The sequence below is a fragment of the Chiroxiphia lanceolata genome, chromosome 3 (genome assembly GCF_009829145.1).
Source record: "Chiroxiphia lanceolata isolate bChiLan1 chromosome 3, bChiLan1.pri, whole genome shotgun sequence".
Classification (NCBI taxonomy): Eukaryota; Metazoa; Chordata; class Aves; order Passeriformes; family Pipridae; genus Chiroxiphia; species Chiroxiphia lanceolata.
Genome location: NC_045639.1, coordinates 110,992,009 through 111,009,978, shown reverse-complemented (window position 1 = coordinate 111,009,978; position 17,970 = coordinate 110,992,009). Strand labels below are relative to the sequence as shown.

Genomic DNA, 17,970 nt, shown 5'->3' with positions numbered 1-17,970 from the left:
CCCAAAATGCCTGCAAAGCCTTTGAGAGCTTGCAAAAACCAACCCTGGAAGCCTCATCAGCCATCTGATCTGGCACTGCTGTGGGGATTAACACAGGTCCCCACCCCGGTGCAGGGCGGAGACCTGCAGAGAGCTCCAGCAGCAACCGTGGGGACTCAAGGCACTGCTGTCAACAGAAAGCAATCATATTTTGGAAAAGCTAGAGATAACTCTTCACCACCCCCAACCTCCAAAATCTCTCTCATGACCCTGCCATGGGCCCCCCGAGCAAGACCCTGCTCCAAACTCAGGGGTCCCAAAGCAGAAGCAGCTGTTAAGGAGGTTAACGCAGAATCATGTCAAATAACAAACACCTAGTATTTATTAATAAATTAGTACACTGGAAGGCAATTTTTCAATTCATTTCCCTCTTCCCCCACTCCCACCCCCTTCCCACGGGGCAGCTCATGCCACCCTCGTATCATTACTTCTTCAGATTGAACGTAGTACAGACTGTTCGTTACGGGAGCATAATAATTGCAAATATAATCAGACAGACTTCTTACGATGCAGCTTTTCCTCCCCCCCCCCCCAAACCTCTTTTAATAAAAAGTGAAGTGTGATTTGAAGAGACTATTAGAGACCACGTAAGGTCTTCGAAGAACTTATCGGCCACGTCTGTATAAAAAACAAGAGACACGAGTGTAAAAGCAGAGCTTGGTTTAAGTCTTACAGCACGAGGAGAGCGGGACCACCGGCGGCCACCTTCGCCTCCCCACGTCCAGCACTGGCTCCCTTGGGGGCCCCACCATTCCCACAAGGCAAGATAACTCCATACATTCAACTGGAGGCAAAGGACCTTTCCATCACCTCGGAGGTTGGTGGGACTCGACCCTTTTCTTTTGCGGTTAAAGCGCTTCTGCTGTAGCGTAATAGGAGCGCAATGCATTGTCCGGGTTAAAACCATACAATAAATAACCGTGCTAGTAAAATCTCAGCAATGGATATGAGCCAAACAATAGTACATTAATAAAAAAGTCAGCTCGGGTGGGAAGCTTAGCTGCGTTAAGAGACAGTAACCAGCAACAGTTGGGGGGGTTTTTTGCGTGTTTTTGCCATTTACTGCTCTGAGGCGAAGGGAGGTGATGGGAGATGGTCACTCTGAGTGACAGCTTTGACAGAGGAAGGGGGTTACAGAGCAATCCCCAATTCCATGTGTTAAATTACACCAGATTCGTGGTCTTTTAGTTCATTAACTGCTTTTTTTTTTGTCAGATTTTTTTTTTTTAAAGTGCATCGGCTGATCTGATTGGAATGAGAATAAGGAGAGAGGTTCGGGAAGGGGGCAGAGACTTGGACTGAGAGCGATAGTTACGGTGGAGGGGTGCAACGCTGGCAAACTGCCCCCCCTCCAAAAACCAAGGACACCTCAACGAAAATACTGGCCATATATTCTACAACAAAACCTGCCTGCGTATTGTCGTTCATCTTAACGAGCGCCAAGCTAGCTCTAGCAGATATTCGGAGAGTGTGTGGTGACCCAGTGCCTACAGTAAATCAGGAAGGTGGCTATAGACAGAGTCCAGGAGGGTCTGGCTGGCTTCCTGGCTTTTGACACCGGCGATCTCAAATAGCCTGTCCAGCTTGTCTTCGGCCTGCGGGATCTCCTCTATCACGTGGAGCTCCTCGGGATTGAGGATGTGCAGCATGTCGTCAAAGATGGGCTGCAGGTCGCAAGGGTCCAAGCGCACCTGGCGCAGGACAGTGTCCTTCTTTTCTGTAGGAGGAAAGGAGAAGGTGGTCAAGAAACTCCTTAAGGAACCTCTGCTAACCAGGGTTTGTTCTCCTCGGACCATCCCCTGGTGCCACCTCTGGAGAGGGACATGTCACAAGGAGAACTGAGGGAAAGGGTGGAGGGTGATGGGGAGGAGAGAAGATGGAGAAGCCAGTGCTGCTGAGGCACCTCAGTCAGGATCTTGCAAGAGCAAACACAGCATCTGTAAATGCTGAATGGCAAGTGCAACAGAGTGAGGGCAGGAGGGGAGCCAAAAAAGCTGAATTCTGCGCTTTCAAGCTGTTTTCGTTGGGTCAGCTTTATTTATGCACCCAAGTATAAATTTGGTAGATTGACTGAGCTCAGTGTTTCACCTTCATCAGAAGTTAAAGACTGATTAAATGCAGCAAGTTAAATATGGTAAATTAAACCCTCTGAAAAAAAGTGGGGGTGGCTAACAGTGCTTTCCGTCCCAAGTCACATGCTGCAACAAACAGGACCAAGAGTGAAAAAAATTTAAAAAAAAAAAAAAAAAGGCAGTCTTGAAATTACAAATTACATTCTCTGGTTTCAACTCCTAAAATAACACAGAGGTCAACGCAATAGCAAAAGTCAGGAGAAACATCCAGGGATGCTACACCTTCCCTGGCAGAAATTCAAAGAGTTAAAAGCCTTTAAAGGTGTTTTTCGGTCTGAAATCTTTATTGTCTTTGCCAACAGGATACTCTGGTCTAGAATGAGGATGTGATAAATGTATCCTGGAGGGCCAGTTTTTCTAGTTATTTGTTTAATGATATCATACATTGAGCAGCTTTACAACATGTGCTGACCACATGGGACATGTCGTGGCATCCCTTCAGTCCTCCCATTCCCACCAGGCTGATTTTGGTACCTTTGGTAATAAAAGAGCCTGTCCGGCTGAGCGCGGAGGAGCCGCTGGAGGTGGAGTCGCACCGCAGGAGGGGCTCTGCTTCATCCACGAAGAAGCACTTCTTCTCAGAAGGAGAGGGCTCCACGGTGAGCACGGCAGCCTCAGGGGGCTTGGGGCTGGGGGTGGGTGCAGGGCTCACCGGGCTGGGGCTCACCGGCAGCGCCAGCTTGTCACCTTCCAGCTTTGGGGGGAGGAAAGGGAGGGAAAATTAACTTGGGGGAGATGCCATGCAATGGGCTCACACTCAAAACCATCTGCACTCTGGCTTCCAACATGCCCCAGCCCACCCTCAGCGAGCGGTCCCTGCATTTGGTGGCCATCTTGTCCCAGGGGACCTGCTATCCCAGAACAGGCACTGGAGAGCCGGGCTGGGCATCAGCACCGGGATTTGGCACATCAGGCAGGAGGGGTAACGCAACCCCGCACCCTTGGTACTTTTGGTAGGACCAACCACTACACCAGGATGGTGCCTGCAAGCACAGCAGAGCATTTTAGCTCAGTTTTCCTTCTCAGTTTATTGGAGCCCAAAGCACAGCTCTTGGGGGCAAGTGGTGATGATGCCCAAACAAGGAAGCTCTCCCCAAAACCTGCTCCACAGCTAGTGTTTGGTTAAAAGCAAGGTACAGCCTGGCTCCACAGCTCCAACCAGTGCCAAGGTTGCAGGGCAACCCCTCAGTGATCCCCACTGCAGCATGTGGCTCTCACCAGCTACACTGGTCACACTTTGAGTTAATTATTTGTTTGCCCCTTTTGTTTGCCCTTGTTCACGTGAGCACCCCATTAAAGCCTGATGGAGAAGTCTGTCCCACCAGACTATAAGCTCAGAGCAAGGAAGGACAGGCAGGAGGTGGCCCTGACCACAGCGTCACTCAAGTGCCTTTGCTTTTTACTACCCTGATGTGAGCCAAGGGCAAGCATTTGGCTCCACAGTCCCAAAGAAACAGGCACAAGCACTGCTGGGAAGCAGCACTTTGACAAGTGACAGGTGACAAGTTACAGAAGGAGAAGAAATGGCCTCAAGCTGTGCCAGGGGGATTTAGATTGAATATTAGGAAAAATTTATTCACCAAAAGGATGGTCAGGAATTGCAATAGGCTGCCCAGCAAAGTGGTGGAATCACCATCCCTGAAGACATTAAAAAAAACTTGTGGATGTGGCCTTGGGGACATGATGCAGTGGGTGAACATGGTGGTGCTGGGTTAACAATTGGACTTGATTACCTTAGAGGTCTTTCCAACCTTAACAATTCCATGATTCTATGATTTCAGTGCCATTGTGAACCCACTTCCTAATTTGACTGTACTCTGCATCTTCCTTCTTGGATCTCCTTCCCACCTGCATGGCAGCAGCCAACATTATCTACCCTCCTCCATCTCCCAACATCCCCTCGAGGTACAAATCTCAAGCACAGCATTTCTTTGTTCCCATTCCCTGCAGGGATGAGGTGCCCTGGGCAGCATCACTCCATCCCTGGCTGGCAGCTTGGGCACCTCTGCAGGTCACCAGGTCCTTCTAAACAGGTTGCTTTAAGGGCCATCCAATATTTAACCATCTTTTGCAAACCCTGCATCCCTGCTCGACCTGCCAGAGAACAGAATTTCAAGCCCTGTCCACATGCAGTTCCCTCTCCCAACAGCATTTCACATCCATTTTCTCCTTCTACAGAGGAAAGACCAGGATATTCCTGCTAACATACTTTTGCCTAGTACCCAGGGATAAAATGCAAAATTGGGATAAAAGGCTGTGGGAAAGGGAGCTGCTGAGCCACCTCCGCACTGGCATGGATGTGCCCGAACATTCCTCATCCGTGTCGAGGAATTCACCACCCACAAATCACATGTCTGCTGGGACGCCCATTAGTTCACATTAAATTAACATTGAAGCCTGTTCCTGGTAGAATAAAAGGGTTTTTTTTCTCCCTCATTGAAAATAAACAGGGGAGGATTTGTTCTAGCTCAGCGCATTACGCAATAGGCACGTTAAAAATAAAAGTCAGCTTTAATTTTTAATTAAAAGAATCTGCCTTCTCCTCTGAAACTCCCTTTCCAGAACAGTTCATCATGGAGAATCAGCTATTGCCATTAAGGGGGAATATCAAGGGAAGGACCAGAACAGCAGCTGGCTGCTTTCCAAATTGTAATATGCTCTGATATCCCCTTTAAAAATAACACAGGCTTTAAGGGTTAGTTTTTCTTTGTGCAGCTCATCTACTTAATATCCAACAACAAACTCACCTACTGATTCCCAGAAAGGGGCCTGATGACTGAGCAGCAATTGGCCAAGGGAGGGCAGGGAGCAGACAGCTGCCCCAGCTCTATCATCCCAGCAGAAGGGAAAAGCCCTTCCCCAAACCAACTCATTTGGAGTTTAATTAAACAGCTGCTAAAACAGACTAGGAAAGACAAAATCACCCGAGGTGATTTGACTGTAGCTGTCCCGGGAGCCCAAGGCTTTCCAAATAGCTGAACAGTTGCAAGCTTGAGGCAAAGCAAACAGGATGCTTGGATGTGTGTTAATATTTAAACCACGGGAAGAAAGCAAGTGGGAATGAGGGCTTTGAAAGACCAGGGAATGCAGAAGGTTGCTGAGAGGTGAAGCCTGTGGAATAGGTCTAAAAACACACTATTCATAGCCTGTGACTCATTTTGTTGAAACCACCTTGGCCATTCCTATTTTTAAGAACGGCGGTGCTTGAGCGAAACCGAGCTCTGGCTGGGAAAAAATCCCACAAAAAAAACCCCTCTTGCAGCCCTTTTGCCTTTCCAAAGATACCGAATTTCTCACCTTTACATCCTCGTTGACGGGGTCCTGCGCTTGCCACTGAGGCTGCATCTGCACCTGCAGAGACAGACACATGGGACACTGTTAGATGGACAGTCCAGAGTGGAAACCAAAGGCACTGTGGTGGCTTTGACACATCAGCAGCCTCCTGCGACCCATCAGTGGCACTGGGGCTCTCTGCCAGCTTTTTTTCATTATTTTTTTTTTTTGAGCACTGCAGCAAGAGATTTTCAATGCCAAAAAAATATTAATTAAAAAAAAAAAATCCTAAAAGCTCCAGTGTACTTGCAGCCCTTTAGACTGCAGTTCAAGCACCTCTTGGATCCCAGTGCATGTAGGAGGATGCTCTAAGCAGCTCAGGGTATCTCAAGGTCCTTCCTAAATGGAAGAAAAGGGGACAGAAGGGGATGGAGGCAGAAGAAGACACAGGCTTGGCTTTGTTTTCTTTCCACAGCTGCTCTCAACAGCTCTGTTTGAACTGGTGGGTCCCATTTTCTGCCTCCATTTTACAGTACTGCAATAAAAGCTTAAGTCAGACAAACAGAAACTGCAGCTGCTGTGCTAATATTAGGAAGGAGCAGCAGCAAGCACTAAAAAACACCCTTCCCTCAGGCAATGCTTCCCAGTAATTCCTTCTGCAGCAACCAGGCGGGAACAAAAGCCGGTGGCAGGTTGGTGCTGCCGAAGGTGGCTGTGCACCCTCCAGGATGTGGGGGGGATAAATTTAGCACTGAGGCAGCCGTTTCCCGGATTCCCTGCCAAAGATGACACCTGGCTGACACCAGCCCTATTCCCAGGTCTGTTATGCCTCTGTAGGGGATGTGGGAGGAAAAGCCCCAGCACAAGAAGCAGGGTGGCACTCTGGAATAGGCAATGCTGCTGGCATAGGGTGGTGTTGAGGGGGGCGATGCTCTCGCTATGGTCCCCACAGGCATAGGGAGGATGGATCAACAGCTTCATGGTGATCATGGTGTTTGGGGATCCACCATAAGGGCAGACCAGATCTTGGCAGGTGAAACACCACTGGGCAGGCCAGGAGGTCTCACTGAGGTGGCTGAGACAGTGATACTGTGTGGTGTTGCAGAGCAGGAGGCAAGCCCTTTGCCAGGATGGGAAGGGCACGAGGATGCTGGGGTGGGAAAGCCCAAATTTCCTCTGTGCCCTTCATATCATCAGTCAGGTTTCAGAAGAGTGGTTGACCCATCTCTGTGGTAGAGCTGCATCCCTCAACACACGGCAGCCCTGGAGAAGAGCTCCTCAAATCAAGCCCCACACAAACCAGGATGGGCAATGCTGGGTCTGGGGAAAGTTTAGATGCCAAGACTAAAGCACAGCCACCCACGGAGGAAGCAGCTCTTCCCCTTCTGTCCTGGCCATTTGTGGGCAAAGTGTTTCTCCAAGCAGGAGATGCTGTCTCCGGGAGAGCTCCTGGTGGTTTCTCCTTTCTATAGATTTGGCTACCCACTTTTTCAATTCAAACCATAATGAAGAGCTGATGAAATTCTGATGAAGAGTTTCCAAACCCAATTACAGGCTGAGTAAGTCAATGCTCAGTTTGGCTAGTACAAGAAACCATCTTCTAGTTTCCGGTTAGGCACCCAAACCCATTACACTGCAAACGCACAGACCCCAGTAGATGTGGCCACCACAGCAGGGAAACTTCAAATATCACTGCATCTATAAAGTCTCTATTTTTGTGCTTATGTTATTTATATTTGTATTACTTTATAAATAATTACATTTTTGTTTATTGCACATTTCCAGCCTAGTTCAAACCCAAGCTGAAAATCAAGTCATGGTTTAGAGCAAACCTGGAGTGATGCCCACTCCAGCAAAACTCAATCAGCCCTACCCCCTCCCCAGGGCTCTGGCCACTTCAGCCTACAGCTTTGTGCCTCAAATAAAACCTGATGCAAGTCCAGAAGGAAAATTCTGTTCCTTTCCTGGCTGCCTGGGCATTTCCCAGCCCTCGGACCACAGCCTCCTCCGGCTGGGAAATCCATCCAACCACTTTACCCTCACTCCCACTGCTGACACATGAAGTGAACACAGAACAAATTTAATTCCTAATTACTGGGCCCAGCCCAATTCTGTGTTGCCAAAAGAGGAATTGAAGGGGATAGGTAGGAGCTGACAGTGGCTGGAGTTGAGGAATGCTGCTCCAGGCTCAGCAACCACCCCCCCACACACCTTGGGGTTTTGATCTGTGAAAGAGCAAGAAAAGGAGCCACAAGGCACCGCCACAGCTGCAAGCCTGGACACGGGGCTGCTTTCATATCCTCTTCTCCTCTGGCACCCCAAAAACCTCACAGCTTAACCTCACACCAACCCCTGCCCCAACAGATCTGCTGACTCATGGGATTATTCACAAGGTGAAATTAGCCAGGAACCTAAAGCTCACTGGGTTCAGGGCTGCAGCCTCCTCCTTTCCACTTTCCACATCTCCCTTATTCATATTTTTTTTTCAGCTTTGCTGAGGCTGCGCTGCTGAACTGAGGCTGTTTGCTTCCCTTCCATCCAGTCCCTGAAACACTTCAGCCGAGGCCAGCAGAGCCATAAATAAAACGATAAGAGCTTAAAGCACTGCTCACAGCAGGGCACTCAAGAGTAGCCAATACGGCCGGCTGTGCCAGCTCTACCCCAGGCTAGCCCAGGTGAACACAGACTCCTCCCCGGTAGCTGCAAAATGCTGTTAAGCACCACAAAAAAACCCCTCATAACCAGTGAATTCACTGAGCTTTTCTGATTTCAACCCCAAAAATGGAGAATTGCAATTTGCTGGGATAGCAGTGTGAGACCTCTCCTTTTTCTCCTGCCTTCTGTCTCCTAACTTTTGTTGTTGTCGGCACCATTAATTTGGGGTGTGCTCGTGCTCACTAAGCAGTGCCCAGGCTCACATGCTGCTGTCCAGTAAACCTGACTGCGAGGGGAGAGATTTTGCAGACACTGAGCCCAACAAACATTAATGGCCAGGCCAGGCTTTAACAGGAGCCCTGTGAGTTAAAAGCACCCCAAAAAAAACCTTCCCACAGCCGCCGCTCTTGCTGTATTTTCTGGCTCAGCAGCAAAAAACCCCAAGCAAAATGATTCAGAGGGCTAATCTCGGTTTAACCTAAATTCATCCAGCGCCATGCAAAACCAGCATAATCTCCCACAGCTAAAAAAGCCGGCAAGTCTGCAGCAGAGCTGTTCATTACCTGAAGGAAAATGTTCGTGCCACGTACTGTAACGCTCCATAGACTCTGATTAATTCCCCTATTCCTATCAGGGGTTGTAAATATTTGGATTTCGGAGCACAAAAGGCTGCCAAGGGAATAGGGCTCTACAGGAGAGAGCAGCTTTGCCTCCATAGGTTTTACAAGGCGAAGCCAGACACCAGATAAAGGATTTAGGACAAGGATGCGATAGCGGGTGGGATGGGCCGGTGAAGGGAGGCTGGATGCGTTTAGGGTATTGATTTGCCACCTGAGAACTACATTATTCAACAACACAATTTTTACCTGTGAGTTGGGGGTGTTGGTGCTTTCTTATGACACAGCATCGGGGGAAGATGGGGAAACTCTTTTGCACCCAGGGATGCTGGGCAGGGCCAAAGGCATCACACACAGCACAGTCACCCATGCATCCATCCCTCCTGGGCTCATGTAGGACACACCAGCATGCATTAAGAGACTTGCAGCTGGCTCAGGTCACCCCAAGGGCATCATGCTGTTACTCAGAATCACAGAATGGTTTGGGTTGCAAGGCACCTTAAAGCTCATGTCGCTCCCATGGGCAGGGACACCTTCCACTAGACAAGGTTGCTCCAAGCCGTGTCCAACCTGGCCTCGAACATTTCCAGAGATGGGATATTCACAACCTTCTTTGTTGTTGTTTCGGGGTTTTTTTGCAAGACTGCTTCTGCAGGGCTGGAGGGGCCCATGCCAGCCACCAACAGGGCAACTCAGTCCTTTGGATCAAACCAGTTTGGTGTGGAGAAAAAACTGCCATCAATTTGTCTGCATTTCGACAGACAAATCAGCCTGAGTCAAACCTCAATTAGCTCTAATTAAAGACCTTCCAACCAGCAGATTAAAAAAAAAAACAAAACCAAAGATCAACCTCCCTGCCTACTCCTGGCAGTGATCTCTCGGCTCCCTGGACTGCTGCGATGCAGATCAACCATCAGCACAATTCTCCAGGGATTGTCTCCCATGCACAAGCTGCTTCCCACAGGCTTCCTGCATCCCACCCAGAGCCATTCTATCACCACCCACATCAACAGTGCAGGAGCCAACTCAGGAAGAGGAGGCAGACAGGTTACAGCAGGTAACACCTTGCAGAAACACAATGTGCTGCTGTGCTGAATGTGCACCCCTGGGTGCTTTCAGGCTTTGACATCCCACACACAGCTTCAGGATCTCCAGGGCAGGGGATGGCCAACTCCTAAGGTTGATCATGAGGGACACTCATCTGAAAAACCCCAATCAGATGCATGGGAAAGAGGATGTGCCAGCTTGGGGTGAATTTGTTAAAAACAACTCCTTTGCTGAAACAAGCCAAATTTCTCATGTGGATCCACTTGAGCCACCTTCTCAAAAGATCAACAACCCAATTTTAACCATTTCTAGAAAAACAAGTGAAACTGATGGGGAACCACCACGGTCCAGGTGCTGCTGGACACTGGAGAATACACCACCACACTCTTTTGAAAAACAAAGAGACACAGAAAAGGTGGTTGGGAAGTCCAGTTGTGTACAGTTATCCATGGGAATTGGGTTTGCTCATTCTCTGGAGCATCCGCTTGATGTATTTTTAGAGTTATGGGCACAGCCTGTGGTTACTCCATCAGCAGGAGTCCGCCATCCCAACAAGTCACACAATAAACCCTGCTCCTGGAGCTACCACCTGCATTTTCGTGCTATTTGATAAGCACAACCTGATGATCTTGGCTAAAAGAGCACAAAGCTCAGAAGCGTTTAGCATTGCACAGCCCAAGTCTGTTAATTAGGCATCATTCTGATGAACAAGCCCCAGGTTTTATCTGATGTCCTTGCCCAGCACTTTGCCATAGAATTCAAAGTCAAAGCAGTAACTAGGAGGACAGAGGTTACTACCTACTCCAGGAGAGCAAGAGAACAAGGTATCCATCTGAGACACTGCACATACCAGAAACTTTAATTCACATATGCAAAATGACAATTTTCTCTGCCTCCCTCCTCTCCTTAACCATAGTTTTGTCTTGGTCTTTTAATTTCACTTTTTGCCATCAATGAGAGAACCACGTGCTGCTTAGTTACCAGGAGCTGGAAGATAAAAAACAGTAATTGAATGGGAGTAGGAGACTTGGGGCAGCTGGCAAAGGGAACCTATCCAAGACCTGGGCAGGGCACGCAGGGTGATGCTCGGCACAGACCTGACTCAGGGTCTCTCAAAAACACAAGCCCAGGGCTTCTGCCAATGCCTCAAACCCTGTGATTTCACACAATGGTTACAAGGGATCAAGACATTTCATACTCTGAGTGAAGTAATTTAAGATATGCAAGACAGTGAAGGGACCACAGTCTCTCTTAAAGGGTGAAGTCTGCGATGGTCAAATCAGGATTTGGGAATCCCCTGCCCTAACAAATGCTATGCCCCATAAGCTTTACTATCTGTCAAGGTCCACCTTGCCAGGCCCCCACCAAGTGCCCAGAGAGGTCAGTAGGCACCCACCTGCTCCCATTTGGGTCTGGGTCACTGCTGAGGCAACAGGAAATGTTTCGGCAACCAGTTTAGGGAGAAGACCCCTCCCTCAACCTCCGCCACTTCCATCCCTGTGCTGTCCCATTGGCTTCCACATTCAGAAAAAGCCCCATCCATCCCCTTTACAAATGCTTCCAGACCACTGAGTTACTAGAGCCAAAAAAACGAAACAAGTAAAGCAGCCGTGGCCAAAATAAACTGCAAAGGTCACTGAGGCACCTTCCAGTAACTTACACCCAGCTGAGAACCTACTGATATTCGGCAGGAATTATTTATTTTCCCAAAATATGGGACAGGTTGTTTTAAGGCCAGGGCTGCCAAGAGCAACACTCTGGAGGACTGCACGGACCTCCCCAGTGCTACTGGTCACCATCTTGGAGGAAGCATCATTTAGTACTAAAGATACTTGGCCCTTCTCACAAAATCCATGGCATTTAATTACAGCATTTAAGAGCAAATTTAAAGGGGGATGCTTTTTCCTCCATGTCCCTGACACAAGGGCTCAGGTACTAGGTCCTCCTGGTGATCTTCAAGGATAATGTGCAAAGCACAACACGTGGGACTTAAGAGCTCATCAAAACTTTGACTAAGATTTGAGCAAACTTTGGCAAAACTTTGCTCAACAGCAATGTACAACTTAAAATAAGCCCCTGAGGAGCTCTGTGGAGAGATGGAGCCCAGCGAAGCTCTTAGCTAAGCTCCAGGCCACAGCTGGGTGCCCTGCCTCCACAAGCTCTCCAAGCCACGCGGAGCCCAGCCCGTCGTTACCGGCGTGGTGTCCTCCATCAGGCCGCGGATCTTCTCCACGACATCGTTGCGGCGGTGCTGGCGGAGCGCACTGATGAGCTGGGCCAGGCTGGCCTCGGGCCCACGGATGGTCCAGTGCTGCAGGGCAGCGTAGGCACGCTCGTGGTCGGCCGCGTAGCCGTTGGAGAAAGCCGCCACCTCCCGCTCGCTGGCGTTGCACAGGAACTGGTAGATGTCCTTCCACTGGCTCCCCACCTGGGCGCCACCAGCTTCAGGATGTCGATGCCTGCGGGGGGGCAGAGAAGCTACAGGTGAGGCACAGGGCTCTGCAGGCTTTAGCAAAGCTTCTCTCATCCCCCAAATAGCCATGCTTTGCTTTCCTTGGCTTGGTCTTTGAGATTTTGTTGTTGTTGTTATTATTATTTTAAGACTTTTCAGAGTCCAGGCTGCAGAGAAGCACCACCCATAGCATGCTCAACAGCTGCCTATGCACATAAAGGGTGACAGACCCGCCAGATGCCCCAACGTGCTCTAAAATCAATCACATAATTTATCTGTGAAGTTTCCTGCACTCTTCGGCACAGGAAGACCCCTGGTACTTGGCCAGTGCACGGCTGGAGGAGCAGGGCAGAGGGCCACGTGCTCATCCACACGCCTGCCTGCATCGAAGCCACTGCTTTGAACAGGAGCTGGATTAAGAGGTGAGTCACCAAAGCACCTCTATAAAGATCTGTATTTCCATAACAGAGCACCTACAGCAGCTATGATCGCATTTAGAGCCATTTCCAGTGCGGACCGGTGGGATGACTCAGTTATGGGGTGGGTGACACTGCACCAGGTAAACACTGGGTGAATGGAAGATCTGGTAGGAATTTTGCTCTAGGGAGAGCAAAAAGACGGAGTTTCCCTCAGAAAAGCCCTTGACACATGCTGGTTTGAGACGGTGAGGGTTTTCTCCATGAAGGTTAGGGAGCAATACAAACAACACACTTATCCTTGAGTCTACTAGAGGTCAGGAGTTACACCTTCGTGTAAAGCCATATATCCTTCATAACAACTAATGAATCCTGTTTTATCAAGCTGAGCAACACCTTTTTTTCCAACAACCACACGAAGGGTCAGCACAGGTGAGCTGCAAAGAGCAACTCACTTTTTCCAGAGAGATAAGCACACCTCAGGTTTCCAAGTGAGCGAGCCAGCATGCCCCATCACTACAGGGAGCACTTCTCTTTCCCTCTGCAGGCACAACAGCTGTGTCAGCAAAAACAGCTGCTTACAGAAGAATATCATAGCCATGGTCTTTCCATCTGGTCTAAAATCTAACAATTTCTAATGCTGTTTAGACCAAACCTCCCAGCTCCAGGTCACAGCTCTGATATAGCCAAATAGATTAAAAAAAACCCCAAAACAAAAAACCACCAAAAAACCCCCAACCAAACCAAACCAAACCAACCAACCAACAACCAAACAAAAAAACCCTATACAGCCTATATAGATATATTGCTATCTCCTTTTTATATATAAACATATATGTACTGATATGCGGTGGGTTGACCCTAGCTGGACACCAGGTGCCCACCAAAGCCACTCTATTCCTGCCCTCCTCAGCTGGACAGGGTACAGAAAATATAACAAAAGGCTTGTGGGTTGAGATAAGGGCAGGGAAAGATCCCTCACCAGAGACTGTCACTGGCAAAACAGACTCGGCTTGGGGAAATTAGTTTTACTTATTACCAAACGAACAAGAGTAGGGTAATGAGAAATAAAAACTAAATCACTTCCCACTCACCCCTCCCTTTTTCCCAGGCTCAACTTCACTCCTGAACTGTCTCCTTCCTCCCCTCAGCAGCACAGGGGGATGGGGAGGGGAGCTGCAGTCAGTTCATCACAGTGTCTCTGCAGCTCTTTTCTTCTCAGGAGGAGGAATCCTCACACTCCTTCCCTGTTCCCAGCGTGGGTCCCTTCCACAGGTCACAAGTCCTGCCAGTAAACCTGCTCTAGGTGTGGGGTTCCCACTCCTTCTCCTTCTTTACTGACCTTGGTCTCTGCACAGTTGTTGCTCTCACATATTCTCCCTCCTTTTTCTATTGGCTGAAGTTACTGGCTTTTTTGCCCCTCTCTTAAATCTGTTATCCCAGAGGCACTATCATTATCCCTGATGGGCTCAGCCTTGGACAGTGGTGGTTCCTCTTGGAGCTGCCAGGCATTGGCTCTGTCAGACATGTGGGAAGCTTCTGGCAGCTTCTCACCGAACCCACCCCTGCAGCCCCCTGCTACCAAACCCTTGCCAAGCAAACCCAATACAAGATACACACCCCTATATAAAAGATCTATTCAGCCTGATATATTTATATATATATTACACATACTTTTATATATTCTAATCTATGATACAGCTATTTTACATATATGTGTATATATGCTTATATAAAAAAATACATATACAAAACCGATACAGCTTCATGATATTTTGACCAACTTCTTCTCACTTAAGGGAAGCTTATCAAGACCTGCTATATATAGACTTTAGTTTCACTTCCAAACTAGAAACACAGCCATGAGCCCACATTGCTTGGTGCATTCACAGCCAGTGCATTCAACCTGCTCTAAATCAGAAACACCAAGAAACACAAAGTACAAACCACATTTTGTACTTCCCCACCCTCCTCCCACCACAACCACACTTCCCTCCTGAGCTGTTTATAGTCACATGCATGTACTACTCTCACATGGGTTGTAAGAGTCAAAGTTTCTCCTACCAGAAAAGCTCAGCTTGCCAGCCCAGCATGGGGGATGCAGCCCACCCAAAAAAAACCCAAACCAACCTGAAGACTTGGGTTTAACCATGGAAGAAAAGGCTGCAGACCCGCTGTTGAGATTTATGATGGGGTATTGATGTGTCTCAGATCATTAGATGCTGTTGCCCATCACATTACAAGAGTGTAGCAGGAATTAAGCCTGGTCTTGATAACGCTTCCCAGATGAAGACCCAGTGGTCTTCAGTTCAAGGGACACAGGTTGCCTGTGTGCTTCAGGCAAATCCCAAATTCTCATCCAGTTGATGACCTGACATCCATGTTGGCTGTTGGTCCTGTGCAGGAAGGACAGACAGCCCAAACCATGCTGGCTGCCAAGCCCCTTAGCCTTCCCATATCACATACCCTGGTCAGTAAGAAGCCCAAAGACAACTTAGACTTGGAGTCAGGTCCTTTAAACCAGCAAATCCAACTGCTTTTGGCATAAGAGCAGCAAAATGCCAGGTTTACGCAGCTGCCACTTGATTTTATCACTCAATCCAGGGATAAAAAAAACCCTAAAAACCCCCTGAATACAAGGGCAGGAAAAGCTCTGCAAGGCTTGTGCACCAAGGTATAAAAAAAAAGCAATGCAAAGAGGGACGAGCAGGTTTGACACCACCTATTATATATGTCTATCTATAGAGAGATAATGATTTATGCACTTAAGAGATATATATAGTGCATAAGTCATTATCTCCCTGTATAAATCTTGCAGAGCTTCTTTTACTCTTGTATTCAGATTTTATTCTTGCTGAGTTGAGTGGCATATATATAGGTATATGGATAGAGATAATGCTGCCCATTTTTTTATGGACACACAGCATAAAATGAGCAGCATTGGGTCCCCCTGCCAAGCACCTTGCCCTGCACAGCAAGACAACACGTCATAGCTGGGTGGGGCTTTGCCCACACCCACTCCATGCACGTCAGTCATACAGAAGTATCATAACATAATTTGCTGGTTATTATCCATGCATGGCACACCTAATCCGCCCAGAAAAAGAAAAACCCATGTACTACCTGCTCCTATCTATGTAATTTAATGCTGATAAATCCCAGTGTTTACAGCTGCCTGTACTGGTGGAAAAGTTTTCAGCTGCTCGCAACTTGATTTGCGCTGGTTTTATGCAGCGACATGACATTTATGTCCTAATGTTCTCACACAGGATTTATGACAAGCGCTCATGCTCCTACTGACATTTGCAAGTTTTAGTATATTTAATCTCACCGTTCAATAAACTGGGCCCATAAACCTGTTTATATCCCTTGGCAATAACATCCCAGGGCACAAGAACACCACCAGGCAGCAGAGGACTTAATGGCGCGTAATACTCTTGAAGAACAAATGTTCTATTAAAAATGAATTTGGAAATGCCTACCTTAATACTGTAAGAACCTTAAACTCATTTCCTTGCGACTATTAAATAAATTTAAGCCCCATATGTTCGCTACATCCACTACAATATTGTGCAAACAAAACCCAGAGAGATATGGAAGAGACACAGACATGAGCACAGATTTGGCTCCAGTCAGTAAGAAAAACACTGCTCCCTCTGTTCTTGAAAAATAAGATTAAAACCATTACATGACAAGTTGTGGCTGTACGCTGCCAAGTATTTACTGCTCCAACAAAATAAAATGGTAATGCATGTAATAAGCTTACCATCCTACTATTTCCATATTCCAGAAGTCCTACGAGGTTACACAGTGCAGAGCATTAATAGTGGCAGAGCATCCTATCATGATGGGAAGGTGCCTCCCAAAATGTGTGGGAGCAAAAATCCCAGCTCCATCTTAGGTCCTGGGTCCTCCCCAGTCCCTGAACCATGAGAACCTTCTCCAAGCACACTCATCTGCACCCTGAGGATGGAGATGATGCTCAAAGCCCTCCAGACCCCAGCAATCCCAGTAAAATGGCCAAGTTCAGCAGAGATGGTGCTTTAACCCACTCATTTCACACTTCCCACACAAGGCTGGTAACAGCCACGTTGATGCTAAAGCTAAAGCTGCTCTGAGCTTGCAACAGCCTGAGTGTCTTCCTTCTTTATCACAGGCTGTAAGGACAGCCTGGGAGAGCTGTCACCATCCTGCTGCAAATGCAGGAGATACCACCACCCTCTACATTATCACCATCAGGAACCATCACCATTGATGACTCAGCTTTGGTTGCCTCAGACATGGAACACAAATGAACCCCCACATCTGAATCCAGCTGAGCTGTGTTTTCCATGGCCAGTCCAGATCAGGCAACAATCTGAACGATCCGGACATTCATGTGTGTCTTAGGTATCTGGCAGGTGGCATTTCAATTGCCATTACCTTAACATTGCAAGTCTCTAAATGCTGCGATGGGCTACTCCCTGTAGCCACCTACTATTTTAAGGTAGTGATAACCCCAGAGCAATGATCAGCTCCACTTCAAGCCAGGACAAGGCCAACATGTTGTGCATAGGCAAGTGTAAAGCCCATGGGTGGATGCACACACATGGTAACGTGGGCACAACCAGGCCCATCTACAGCCAGGGCACACTGGGAGAAATGGAGACAAGTCTGGAAATGGAAAAATGCTTCCAGAGTGGCACAAGCAAACAGCACTGCTGAACCACACTCAGCTCATCTGCAAAGACGCTGAGCTGAAGGGAGGATCTTTCTGAAGAGGCAGTGCAGAGAGATCGACCCCCACCTCTCTACAGCCTCCTTTCGGGTAGTCATAGAGAGTGATAAAGTCCCCCTTGAGCCTCCTTTTCTTCAGGCTAAACACCTCCAGCTCCCTCAGCTGCTCCTCATCAGACTTGCACTCCAGCCCCTTCACCGCTCCACTGCCTATCTCTGGACACTGCTCACCTCTGCCTTCTCTTCCCCATAAACACCATTTCAGTTTACTTAAGTTGACCTCCATTTGCTTATTTGTATCTGGTTCAGATTTTCCCACCCATTTCCAGCTCCCTCAGATGTGTCCTGCCTCACTGCAGCACACTTTGATGTAGTCAGAGCAGTCAGACTCCTTCCACGTCACCAGGTGGTCATCAAACACGCACATAAGACTTGGCTGGGCTTTAAAGGCTTGTTCTGGACAGCCTCACTGGTCTCCCGTAATCCTGCTATTTACAGGTTGGACACAGATCCAATTCTTCAGCATCATTTGGCCTCTAGCAGGGCAAGAAGCCAGTGTGGCGCGGGGCCGTGACCGGCAGTGCTGGCACGCTGACGTACAGTACCTGCAAGGGGCCATTCCT

The 17,970-nt window shown here is 48.2% G+C and overlaps 1 protein-coding gene across 1 annotated transcript in view; it reads right to left on the bottom strand.

The window, feature by feature from the left end:
* Window positions 1-338: 338 nt before the first annotated feature.
* Window positions 339-17,970, bottom strand: part of TNFRSF21 (TNF receptor superfamily member 21) — a 34,785-nt gene continuing 17,153 nt past the window's right edge. The window contains 5 exon segments of the mRNA XM_032683154.1: window positions 339-1,756; window positions 2,646-2,865; window positions 5,469-5,522; window positions 11,958-12,199; window positions 12,202-12,222. Coding sequence (XP_032539045.1) covers window positions 1,527-1,756; window positions 2,646-2,865; window positions 5,469-5,522; window positions 11,958-12,199; window positions 12,202-12,222 — 767 coding nt within the window. The 3' untranslated portion in view covers window positions 339-1,526.